The sequence below is a fragment of the Callorhinchus milii genome, unplaced genomic scaffold (genome assembly GCF_018977255.1).
Source record: "Callorhinchus milii isolate IMCB2004 unplaced genomic scaffold, IMCB_Cmil_1.0 Scaffold1, whole genome shotgun sequence".
In the NCBI taxonomy this organism is placed as follows: domain Eukaryota; kingdom Metazoa; phylum Chordata; class Chondrichthyes; order Chimaeriformes; family Callorhinchidae; genus Callorhinchus; species Callorhinchus milii.
The window spans coordinates 118,693,816-118,707,372 of NW_024704742.1; the positions used below are offsets into that span (position 1 = coordinate 118,693,816).

Genomic DNA, 13,557 nt, shown 5'->3' on the forward strand with positions numbered 1-13,557 from the left:
TGTGGGAATTTGCTGTGTGCATAATTGGCTGCTGTATTACAGCCATTACAATTAACATCTGTTATTTGTGAATCTCTGAGATATTTTGGTAGGTTCTACTTTAAACACTTTAACTGCACATTTTTATGTTGTAGTATTTCTATGTATGATGTGACAAATGTGCTTTGCAATTTGAGACTCAGAGCGTTCCTTTGGTATTTTATAATCTGATTTATTTTCTGTGATTTCTTAATTCCTGATATACATCTGTAAATGAATGTTGTTTCTATTCATAGCCTTCGTGGAAGGTACAATTAAAATTTGTTACTATATGAGTTTTCTGTGCTTGATTTGGCCAGCAATTTGAAAAGTTAAACTTCCAGGGTTTTTTTAGTGTGTGTAATATATTATCATTGTCCAATAGAACTGCTTGGCTAGTGCTTCTCAGTTCCCTGGTCCTTGAAATGGTCTTGTGAATTCATCATGACTGCTAATTTAAATTAATGTATAGGAAACTTGGCATTATTTCAAATTGTGCCTATTGATTTTCAATGTTGTGACAAGTGTGCAGTTTCAAAAAAAGGTTAGCTGCTTATTCTATGTTAAATCAGAAAAAAAGGATTGACGTAAAGCTGCAATGCAATAATTGAACTAGGATTCACTCAACCATAATTTACTTCTATGCCTGCATCTGTAAAGAATATATATTGTAATTCAATAATAATAATAATCCTTGCACTTGATATAGTGCTTTATCACGCCTATGAATCGTCTGAATATGCTTCACAGAATAGTGGATTGTCTGATTGTTGCTCACAGTAATGTCCCACAAACAGCCATGGAATGAGTGACCAATCTTATTTGGGGGATTGTTGGCAGGACACCAGGAGAACTTCCCTTCTCTTTTCGAATAGTGCCATGGGATCTTTAACATTCACCTAGACAGGCAGATGGGACCTTGGTTTGATTTCTAATCCGAAGGATAGCACCCTGACAAGCTTCTCGGTGGGCAACACAGCTCAGCATGAAACATCATTGCTGCCATCTTCCTCTCTGCAGCTTGGACACACATCCCTTTCCCATTGAGTGATGGTTCACCAATTGCTTACTCATCTGCTTAATCCAGGTCCTCATGTGAGGAGCTTTGGCAAATAGCCATGTCAATCCCCAGGGTGGTTAGTTCGATGGGTCAGTGCAGGCTGGAGCCCTCCTTCCCTGCAGCCGCTTCCCGTGTTTGCCATAAATCTACCTCACTGCTTGATCCTGGACTTTTTAAATAGGCCTGAGGTCGGCCCTCTGCTGCATCCTAGGAGCTCGGATCCGTAAAGGAGGCCTGTTTGCACACGGGTCTTGTATGCTGCAAACTTAACCTACATTGGGTTCTTTGTCTGTCCAGCACCTTGAGACTTCCTCCTGACATGAAAGGCACTATACAAATGTAATTTTGTTGTTGTTGATGTCCTCGAAGAGGGACGAGCATGACCAGAGTAACCTACGCCCTCTTCTCAGCACGGTCCTTCAGGACAGTGTCCAGGTAAAAACTGTAAACCACGACACCGAGGTTCCAATAAGGATCAACAATTGAAAATTTGCCCTTGTATCTTACAAACAATACCCTTCATGTATTCTATAGTTCTTGTAGCTATAGTAATCGTGAAATCAGCAGTTTGTAGTGAAACTTAGCAAATGTAATCTTTGGGAATCTTGAGACTGTAAAATCTTTACAGAATTATTAGGCAAATCTCCAATGATCCTGAACTTTAGATCTAGTACATACTGAAGTGATTATAGCCACCACTTTGTGTGTGAACAACATTGTAAATTGTCACATACCCTATTATTACTGTATAATTATCCAATCACAATAAATGGTACCTGTGGATACCACATTGTGTGGTTATCGAATCACAATACATGAAACCTGAATACCATGTTACAGATACCTATTATATTATGGGAGGCATATCGCTTATGTAACCTTAAGTTTACGCTAAAGTTTCAAAATATGTTGTGAGCATGAAATTCCCTTCTGTTGTGTTGAGGTAGAAAGTCCTCATTGCACCTACTCTATGCTTCTACAACAACAACAAGAAGAAGATTACATTTGTATAGCGCCTTTCATATCGGGAGGATGTCCCATGGCGCTGAACAGCATTTCATACCCAAGCTGGGGTCAGGGGGGGAGAAGGAAGGGCAAGGGGGGTGGCTGATGGCATAGTCGAAGAGGAGGGTCATGAGGTGGGATTTGAATGAGGCTAAGGAGGGTGCGAGGCGGAGTGATTGGGGGATGGAATTCCAGAGGTTGGGGGCAGAGTGGCTGAAGGCTCTCCCGCCAATGGTGGGGCGGGTGGGTCGGGGGACAGGGAGCAGGCTGGAGCCGGCTGAGCTGAGGGAATGGGCGGGTTGGTAGGGGACGGAAGAAAACGCACATGTCTGAAATTATCGCAAATTCTCAGTATTTCTTTTCTGGATAAATTGAACAAAATCTTATTCAAACCTAGGAATTAGTTATTCAAGATCCTAAAACTTTAGCTTGAGTTTTAAATATCCGGCATTGTAGGCTTCTTTCCATATCAGTATTTTATTTTTAAAAAACTTCCGTTTTTGAGCTGATGTGTTGAAAGGATTTGTGTAATGGATTGAGGAAGAATAGCAGCAGCATCTGTCCCGGAAAATAACAATTGTTATGAAATTCTCCAAATTGATGTCATATTCACATGATGACCATTGGTGTACTGTGTTCAGAGTACTGTGGAGCAACTGTGGTACAATCCAAATATCATGTTGTTGGGGGTATTGGCTTAATGGTGCTAAAAGCAATTTATGGTGCATTCAGCTCCATTAATAATTGTATGCTTTTTACTCTCAAAAGAGGATATAAAGGGGATCTGTTTGTTCCAACCCCTAAGACTCCAAACTCACACACCAAAACTTGAAGATGCAGAATAATACAATAAGTGTTTGTAATAAATCTGTTAATCAAGTGCAGTCTAGGTTTTTACACAAATCAAGGTGAAGATTCATATTTGGAAATATTGTATTAGCATCAGCAAACCTACACAGATCATTTTTATGAATTAGATGGATCTAATATGAGACATTATAAAATTAATGTTTATGATTTTTCAGTATGTTCAATTAAGTTGTTACTGTATTTTGTAACCATCTACATTGATGAGTTATAATAAGTGAACAAAATCAGCTTCATTATTATAGCTTTGTTAATCTAACAGAACTGTTCAAAAACAAATATTTTAGTGGATATGACTTAAACAAATTGCTTTCATGTCACAACTTCTGTCTTCTTTGTAGGTGAAGGAATAAATGCACACCTCAAGAGAAGGCGAGCATGTTCCCTAATTCTCCCAATCTGGGTCGTCAACCCTACTCTCCTGTTTTTTTCCCCCATCAACAGTTCATTAACAGTCACAACTTTAGGAATGTAACGTGAGTGCAGCACAATTTATTCTAGTATTTTAAGAACCCTGCTGTTTATTTTAAGAATTGTTTTGCTGTATATGTTAAATAAATAAGAGTACCTCAAATGAAGTATAGATAAATATTTGCTTGTGATTATTGAGGGATATAGAGAGAGGGCAAGGAGTTGGAAATGAGTTACATATCAGCCATGATGTAGGAAATTGCTACGGCAGACTCAATTGGCCGAATGGCCTCCTCCTGTTCCTATATGCATTGCACTATTGTATCACAGTTACACGCTAATTAAAGCACCAGAATCTGCACTTTTTTTTATAATTGTGCTTATTCCTCATTTTCTATGCCACATAACTAAAATTGTGCTTTGCATTGTTGAAATTTTTTTCTTAAAGTAATACAGTAATTAAATCTTGATGTGTACTGAGTTAAGTAAAGCTTTTAAAAGCCACCAGAGTATGCATGCTTTCCATTAAGTAGTTCTATTGAGTAAAAAAATCCTTCAGAACAAATTTTCCTGATGTTGGCAAGTTTCTACAGGTAGGGGAGATTTGTTTTCACTTGATATCTCCCTTGACATATTGAGTTTGGGAAGTTAGCATTGTTTTGATAAGGAATTGCAAATCCTCCAGGAAACCAGTGAGCTCTGTGTTTTTTAAAGCAAATAATACCAAAACTTTGATCTAATTGTTGTTTGTTCAATATGTTATTGCAGCTTTCCTGGTACCATTCTGACAGGAGAGGTTTCTCCAGGACCATCACAGGTTTGGCCTTTCTATAATGCCTATCCTGTATTTACACAAAATCTGCCCAACAGCCATGGCAGGAAGTAAGTCAAATTCAGCATTTAAAGTCACCAAGCACCAATATGAATTGTTACTTGTCTTAATACAAATCATAAGGAGGTTTAAGTGACTTCTATTTCAATGTTTTAATAATCTGATGCAGAGTAGTTTGATATTCTGTATTGCAGAAGAAGGAGTGATGAGCGAAGTGGTCCTTATGACGTCAAGCGCCAGAGGTTTCAGTCACCACAATCTCAGCCACCTAGCAGTGCAGTGCCTTTTCGAGCCGATCGCAGACATTCAGTCCCTTCACCTGGAATTTCGTCTTTGCTTCCACTCATAGATTACCCACAAAACGATCTCCAAGTTGCCAGGGACAAGGTAATTAATTCACTGCCAAATATTTTGGTAATGTGCAACTCGATACAAAGTAACAAGTACATTAGAAGGGCTATTATCCAAATGCACTGGGTGATGCAGAAGCATTTTACTGAATAAAAATGATCCTATTCTCCAGTTTAGTGTAATGGAAACTTAGCTGCTCAGGAAATTAGATCGTCATTTTTGGTGAACTTTGTTGAAAGACCAGGACTCATGGGTGTATTTCAGTAACTGAAGACGAACAATAGTTCTGGGTAGTTGTGTTTGTTTAATTGAATATTTTGAATATATTAATTTAATCAAAATATTAATTATGTTTTATTACAAAGCTGGGTTTTTCTTTCTTTGGATTCCATTAGAACAGAATCCTGGAGCAATTTTATTGATGGAAATATGCCTGGCTTTACAAGTGACAGGTGGATCATGTCTTAGGTGTCAGTGTACTCAGTTGGTAACACTCTTCTTACCTCTGAGACTTTGAGCTCACAGCCTAGGCTGATAATCCAATCCTGTGTTGGGAGTGTGCAACATTATCGGATTTTTTTGTTTGGATTTTTTTGGCCAGTCTGACACATGCGGAAATCCATCATCATGCGAAAGAGTATCCAAACCAAACTGAGAATTCCATGCATCCCACCTACATGTGGACATTCTCGTGTACTGGAATGAAATTGTGAAGTGATGACTGTATTTTGTGGGAGAAATGATTTTTTTAAGAAAAAATCAAACAAAAGGATATTTATTATTTGACATTATTTGTTAACTCCCACCTCATACTTGAATCCAAAAACGGTACTGCGCATATATGCCATCCATCTTTTTAACTAGGGTTGTGAACTCCCATCAACAACAAAATGACCAGTATGCTTAGTTTACTTTTATTTAGTGGATAGAATTGTGCTTATTCAGATAATTTATTCGTAGACCTTTCATAGAGATTGCATAGGAATTGTCAGTGACCATATTAGGTATAATTTATTACTGTAATTTCCATTGAAAAAATAGCTTTTGAAACACTCTGACATCCTTGTTAAATAAATAAAAGAGAAGCTATTTTGTAGATCTGCTGGGTGCAATAGAATATGCAGTGAAATGGTGACTGTGTAACAGTGTGTAACACTGTGTAACAGTGTCAAAACAGTATGCAAGATCAAAGATACTGTCCAATAATGGAAACAGACATTTCAACTCAGCAGGAAGCCATTCAACCCACTGTTCCTCTTCTATGGTAGCTCCCACTGAGTTATCCATTCCCTGCTCTTTTAAGACAGTCTTAAAATTAGAACTAAATCTGTTACAAGTAAGATCAGAAAGCATTTCTTCACATGGAAGGATGTGAAATGTATTGCCTAGAAGACTGTACAGGCAGAATTAAAAAGAATGTTTCAAAGACAGACAGATACTTCAGGTATGAAGGGGTATCGAGAAAAGGTAGGGAAATGGGATTAAACAGAGTAGGAAAAGCATGGAGTGCAGGAAGTGTCGTGGGTAAAGACCTGAGACTTGGACATCTTCCTTAATTTATGATTTCATTTTACATTTAACTTGCAGTAGCCCTTCACATGGGATAGCATCCTGGATTGACAGATAGAGTCTGACCCCAAGCCAGGGGAAGAAAGAGGGGGAGGTGACTGTAAGCACGATCAAAAACAAAGGTCTTTAGGTGGGATTTGAAAGTGGGGACAGATGGGGCAAGGTGTAGGGATTGAGCGAGAGAGTTACAGAGACTCAGGGCTTCGTGACTGAAAGCACTGCTGCCGATGGTGGAGCGCAGTTGGCAAGGGACGAACAGGAGGCCGGAGCCAGCCGAGCTGAGCCAGCGGGTGGTAGAATCGGGGTAAGCAAGTCAAATTGATAGGGAGGTACAAGTGAATGAAGGGATTGAAAACGAGTGAGAGGACCTTGAAGTTGTTTCGTTTGGTGATTGGGAACCAGTAGAGCCTGGTAAGGTGTGGTGGGGGTACAGAGTTTTGTGTGTGTTAGTATCCAGGCAGCGGAGTTCTGAATTAATAGAATTTTGTGTGTGGTAAATTAGGGAGACCAGCGAGGAGGGCACTGGAATAGTCCAGCCGAGAAGTGACAAAGCCTTGGACGAGGGTTTTGGCTGCTGTGGGTGTGAGGTACATATATAGGCGGGCAATGTGGCGGAGGTGGAAAAAAGCAGTCCTGGTCAGGGAATGGATATGGGGTAGAAACGAAAGCTTTAGTACCTACCTAAGTTGTGCATGGGTTCGGTGAGTCTAAGGGAGAGCCCTAGGAGCTTGAGGAGTTTGGACCCGCAGGAAAGAAGACATTGACGGGAGCCAAAGAATATGGCTTCCGTCTTGCCGATGTTCAGGTGCAGGAAGTTTGCATTCATCCAGGCCTTGATGTCCATCAAGCAAGCTGACAGGACCTCAGCGGACTGTGGGAGTCACAGCTGGAGGAGGAGAAGCAGATTTGGGTGTCATCTGTATACGTGTGGAAGTTAACCCCATGTCTATGGATGACATTGCTGCGAGGGAGCATGAAAATGAGGAAAAGAATGGGGCCAAGGATGGAGCCTTGGGGTACTCCGCAGGTGACTGGGCGGTGTTGGGAGGAGAAACCGTTTGCCGAGATGTACTGTTGGCGGTTAGTCAAATAGGACTTCAACATGCGAGTGCGGGCCCACTAAGGTGGATGAGGGAGGAGAGACAGTAGAGGAGGATGGAATGATTAACTGTCGAACGGGGTGGAGAGCAGGCAGAGAGAGAGGACGTCATTTGTTATTTTGAGGAGCACTGTCTCTGTACTGTGGGCAGGGTGAAAACCAGACTGGAGGGTTCGAGTAAGGAGTGGAGGAAGAGGTGTGAGCAAAGTTGATTTGCATAATGCGTTCCAAAACTTTGGCCAGGGAGGGCAGGTCTGAAATGGGTCTGAAATTTTTTGAGGTTGGAGGGATTGAGGTTAGGTTTTATAAGGAGAGAACTGATGGTACCAGTTTTGAGGGGGTGGGACAGAGCCTGAGGAGAAGGATTGGTTATTGTGTCAGCCAGCAGTGGAGGGGGAGCTGGGTGGGGAGGGGGCCAAGGCAGCAGATGGTGGGCTTCATTTTGGTGATGGTGGGGGAAAAGGAGGGGACAGAGATGGGGACAAATGATTGGAGGGTATTTGTGTGGTAGGAGAAGAGGGCGGTGAAGGAGGCATGGGGTTGGCGTGGTGGTAGTAGACCACATGGGAAGGAGGAGGAGGCAACCAAGGGGATATTGTCGATCTTGGCGATAAAGTCCAGGACCTCTTCACGCTTGGCATCTGAAGTAAGGATCGAGGGTGGTTGAGGCGGGCATGGAGGAGATGGTGGGTTGTTTAGAACAGGTTTGGGGCTTATTTTTGGCCTTGAGAATGGCCTGTGAATAGAAAGTGGTTTTGACTTGAGAGACGGAGCGGCGGTAGGTATGGAGGTGCTCGAGCCACAGTTGGTGGTGAACCGTGAGGCCAGTTTTGTGCTATCTCTGCTCGAGCAACCGGGTTTGGGATTCGAGGGAGCGGAGGTCACTGTTATACAGAGGGAGCGGGCAGGCTTGAAAACAAACCTGGTTTCAGGAGGACAACAACAACAACAACAACAAAATTACATTTTTAGAGCACCTTGCACGTCGATGAGAGAGCATTTGTGAGGGAATCGAGGGGAAGCTTTTTCCATGTGCAGGAAAAGATGGTGGAAGGCTTGGAGGAGGGGAGGGTGATGTGAGAAGAGAGGTAGATGAGGAAGAGGTTTGAGATGGCCTTAATAATAATAATAATCCTTGCATTTGATATAGCGCTTTTCACGTCAGGAGGACGTCCCAAAGCCCTTCACAGAACACACTAAAGTGAATTGACTGTATATTTGTGGGCGAACACGGCAGCCAATTGTGCACAGCAATGTCCCACAAACAGTCGTAGATTGAAAATGACCAATTTATTATTGTTTTTTGTTTTGGAGGGATTATTATTAGGCGTGTGGAGTAAGGAAACTTTCCCAGGGTTTCGCCCTGTGCCTGGAATTGAACCCAGGTCTCTCACTTGCAAAGCGAGTGCTCTAACCACTGAGCTACAGGACTCCACGATGGATAGATCCGTGATATTTAGGCCTGGGCGATGACTAGTTTAAGGGGGTGGTCACAGTTGTTGATTGGGGAGTTTACGTTGAGGGTTTAGAGTGGAGAGGACGGTGAAGTCAGAGGAGATAGGGCAGGGGTAATTTAGATGGAGATTGAAATCGCCCATTATGAGTAGATGCTTTGTGCAGAGCATCAGGGATGAGAGGAGAGAGGAGATATCTGAGGAAGGAGCCAGGAGGATTGGGATGCAGTAGACTAGGAAAATTTTGAAGGAGAGAGAGGAGGGATAGTATAAGGTGAAGTGCTCCAAAGAGGGGAAACAGCCACAGGATGTACTCATCCAGGATGAGCTTGTGGATTACAAGAGCTTTGTTAGAGAGGGAGCGGACATTGTGGAGGCCAATGCAAATGGGGGTGCAGGTGGGGGAGGTTGGGGGTGGTTGTGGATATTGGGGGCCGGGGACCGGCTGTGGAGAGTGAGCGGGAAGAGTTGGGAAGGATGTGGATCAGAGAAGGGGGGGTTTTACCTGTCGGAGGTGGGAGAGGTGGGCCTTGCGGACTAAGTGGGGGATGTGGCAGTCGGGGTGGTTGCTCTGGGACAAAGATCGCCGAGTGCCATGGTGAGCCTGGTGGAGAATGCTCATGCTGGAGCAGAGGGAGGCTGTGGGAGGGTCCAGGAAGGAGAGGGCAGTAGGAGAGGACCCATTTTAATGATAATTGAGAATTGGATCCTAATGGTGCAGTTTAATATTTTAAGATTTCTTGTTTGTAGCTGAGTCAACAGATTTTGGAACTCTTCCATGACTGTCAACAACAGTCAATTGATCTGGATAAAAAGGATCTATGTCGCGCAGAACTTCAGCGGGAAATTCAACGAATCTTTCCACGTAAGTTTCATTATTAGCTCCTGCTGCATTGTCTGCTCAGACACCACTCGTTTAGTAGAATCTTACAACAGTTCTACTTGGTGCAACGTTTACTTGAACTTCGGGATACCTGGGTAAAGAATTTGTAATGAGTAAATCTGAAAAAAAAGTATAGAATGCTTCCAACAGATTGTTTAAAAAAACATTGTTTGAATGCAAAAGTAGTTTAAAAAATACTCCTCCCCCCCCCTCCAATCTCTCTTCCTGTCAAAACTGACAGGGCCCAACATTGTGGGGGGGGGTTTCTGTCTCTCACCCATCACCATGTTTAAGAGTATACAAAGCAAATTAAGAATTCTATACATCCCACCTACACATGGAAATTCATTTTGTGTGTGTGTGTTATATAGCCAGTAATCTGGAATCACCAGCTGTTATTTCAACTGTGTTGGTAAACTTCCCTTTTGCACCCAAAATAATCTTTTTGTTCCTTTTCTTTTTCCAAGCTTATGTTTTTTTTAAAACAGTTTATTTTACTTCAGCTTTGCACATATGCTTGTATTTTTAACAAATTAATTTTTCCATAATGTCTTTGATTTTGTATCTAGCCTCAATAATATATCTGAATGAACCCTTTACATGCAGATAATACCTCAGAGCAGTTTACATTCAGAAGTGAATAAATGCTACATTTTCCGAATCCTGATTACACTGTAGAATTTTTTTTGTTTGGGTTTCGATATAACATACATGAATGAGCACGTATCTGGTAAGCTTTTTGCTGCCTGTCCAACTCGGACAACTCTGTCCGTTAGGGTTGAAGCTTGCAGAGTTAACAGAGCCAAGTGAGAAGAATCCCTGTCCCCCCACCCGTGACTGATCTGCCCCTTAACTCCTGTTGATGAGCCAGGCTGGCTATTCTGTCATTAACAGTGCCTTGGAGTACTGTGGATCTGTCTGACTCAGGAACTAGCCTACCAAGGCTGCCAGAGAGGATGAACTCGGTTCCAATATTTCATTGCCAGGCACATTCACCTTGGATCCTACTCAAGGTCTGATCCCATAGATGGATAGTATAATAAATTTAGACCTTTTTGTGTTTCAGAGACAAAGTTGTATTTGGTTGGTTCTTCGCTGAATGGATTTGGTACTCGCAGTAGTGATGCAGATCTCTGCCTCGTGCTAATAGACAAACAGGTTTGTTTATTTTAAGAAGATGGATTTGCACTTAATATTTTGCCACTTGACTTATTGAAAAATGTTTTTGTATCTTTTTGTTCCTTCAGATAAATCAAAAGTCCGAAGCACTTCACATACTCACTTTAATCCAACAACTTTTTTACAGACTATGTAAGTCATTCGTAAAGTACAGTAGATTTCTCTGTTCTTTTTCTGCCTCAATGATCATCTTTCTTTTTCTGACTCTAATCCTACACTGTACAAAGGTATAAACACTTAATTTTTCGCTACTGCCAAAAAAAATTCTGTTGTGCACATTCTGAAAGCAGTGCATGAGATTGGTGTTGTGCTACTAAATCATGTGCTTAATAACCTCATAAGCATGAGAGAGAGTGGTGGAAACTCAGCTGATAGTAGTGGTTTAGAGGGAATAGAAGTCTCAGATGACTCCTGATTATGATTAAACACTGAAAAGTCGGCAAACAAGCAAGGTATCCTGTAGCTTCTTAATGCCTGGAGTTGTGTTTTCTATATATATTTAAAACCTATATTTGTTTTAAATATGTGGACTTGTGGTTAAAATAAGGTCATTTTAGGCTTCATTGTAGATTTTGAGAATGTATTTCTGAAGACAAATTGAACTTTGTTTTTTTTCTTAACAGCTTACATTGAGAGACCTCAACTGATCCGAGCAAAAGTGCCAATAGTAAAATTCAGGGATAAAGTTAGGTAAGTGGGTGTTTGAATACCGGCAAATATTTTTCAGTGTAATCTATCATATGAAAGATTTAAGACAATCATTCCATAGAGATGTATTTGGAAAGTTTGTTACAATAATTAATTTGAAAAACATTTTTTTAAAAACCTTTTGCAGTGTATGTAGTAAACCAAAAATATTCATCTTTGTTCACTCACGATTGAGTGAAATTGCTAATAAAAAAAAATCTGGAAAAATAACTTATCTCATTTGGTTGGTAATAATTGAAGATGACCTTTAATTATCAATCTATATTTGTAACATGGGAATTGAAATCTGGAAGCAGATTTTAATTGTGCAAAACGCTGGAGTAAGTAACTGAATGCTGTTATGTTTGCGGTAGACTGGATAATTCTGGATCAAATGTATTGATTTAGGCTGTACTTTATTTTACAATTACAGCCTCCAAAACCAATGTCCACACACACTATATGACTGATTTAGTTGCTATTTTCATTTCATCAAAATATAGCACTATTTTAGATCTTTTCAAATAAATCTGGAATAGTACTTAATAAAATATATTATTTTTCATTGTCCATTGTCTAGTAACACACTTTGTTAAACTGTATTATTGAGTACAAATTAAGCCTGATAGTTCTCAGTCAGTGTCTGGCATAGAATTTGAGAATTTAATTTTTCGAAAAAGATTTTGGGGAATGGAAGATGCATCATTCATCTACAGTGAGCAAATGTTTTTATTAACTACAGAAGTACTCTGTAATATATTTTTTATTAAAGGACTGCAGCATATTTAGCTAGGCAAAATTAATGAATGCTGAATGTTTTCTAAAATCTATTTATGTACATTGGTACTAATGTTATATTTTGTGTTTGCAGTGGTGTGGAATGTGACTTGAATGTAAACAATGTTGTAGGAATAAGAAACACATTTCTACTGAGGACCTATGCATATAGTAAGTAAAAAAAATATATAGTAAGTACTGTACTTCTAGACATTGTAGTCCTGTTCCGCAGTCAAATCAGTACCAAACATAGGATAATAATAATAATCCTTGCATTAGATATAGCGCCTTTGATATATCCACCTCATCCCCCTCCCTTAAGACCCGTCTCAACACCCCCTCGACTGTGCCTTCGGTCACCCTCCTCCCCCCCGAAACACTGAATTGTCCAGCTCCTTGGGACGTCCTCCCGACATGAAAGGTGTTATACAAATGTAATTTTGTTGCTTTCATGTCTTCGCGACATCTCAAAGCGCTTCATGGAATATACTGTAAAGTGAATTAACTGTATATTTTGTGGGCGAATATGTTAGGATATGTAAGATATTCAATCATTAAATGTTTATAGCACCGGAGGCCATGCAGCTTGTTGTGACTGAATTAGGGTTGTTTCCCACTGGGTTTATTGATCACAATACCATACCAATGCCAAATTACATTTGTATAGCAAAAACAGAAGTTGCTGAGAACACTCAACAGGTTAGCAGGATTTATGGAGAATAGAAAGTGAGTCAATGTTTCGGGCCTTCGTCAGAACTGGGGAATGCAAAATTCTTGCATTATTAACACCTTTATTCCCCTGTTTTGTTGCAATCCCCCTCTTTGTTTCGCATCATTAACACCTCTTTAACCCATCATCCCCTGTCCTCTACCCCATTTTCTCTTTTGTCTTCCTTGCCCTGCCTCCCCCCACTGTTAGCCCTTAAAAGCCTCTCCCTCCCAACATGCCTTGAAGGTCTTGAAGGACACCTGAAACGTTGACTCACTTTCCTTTCTCCACAGATGCTGCCTGACCTGCTGAGTGTTCCTAGCGACTTCTGTTTTTGTTTCAGATTTCTAGCATCTGCAGTATTTTGCAGTTTGTTTACATTTGTGTAGGCCTTTCATGTTGGGAGGACCCCCGCTGGGGATTGGGATCAGGAGGGTTGGAGGGTAGGGGTAGGAAGGTGACCAAAGCCACGGTCAAAGAGGATGGGCTTGAGACAGGTCTTGAAGGGTAACTTTATCATAGAATCTTGCATTTGATACTGCGCCTTATCAAGTCTTCGAGACATCTCAAAGTGCTTCACAGAATATACTGTGAAGTGAATTGACTGTATTTTGTGTGCGAAACCTGGCAGCCAATTGAGCACAGCAGTGTCCCAA

General features: G+C 40.9%; 1 protein-coding gene across 3 annotated transcripts in view; it reads left to right on the plus strand.

The window, feature by feature from the left end:
* Positions 1-13,557, plus strand: part of tent2 (terminal nucleotidyltransferase 2) — a 37,856-nt gene that overhangs the window by 2,769 nt on the left and 21,530 nt on the right. For all 3 annotated transcript variants that reach the window (XM_007892084.2, XM_007892087.2, XM_007892085.2), the window contains exons 2-9: positions 3,292-3,426; positions 4,130-4,243; positions 4,388-4,580; positions 9,417-9,531; positions 10,616-10,707; positions 10,797-10,860; positions 11,352-11,418; positions 12,287-12,363. In XM_007892084.2, the coding sequence (XP_007890275.1) occupies positions 3,329-3,426; positions 4,130-4,243; positions 4,388-4,580; positions 9,417-9,531; positions 10,616-10,707; positions 10,797-10,860; positions 11,352-11,418; positions 12,287-12,363 (820 nt within the window). In that variant the 5' untranslated portion in view covers positions 3,292-3,328. The remainder of the gene's footprint in view (positions 1-3,291; positions 3,427-4,129; positions 4,244-4,387; positions 4,581-9,416; positions 9,532-10,615; positions 10,708-10,796; positions 10,861-11,351; positions 11,419-12,286; positions 12,364-13,557) is intronic.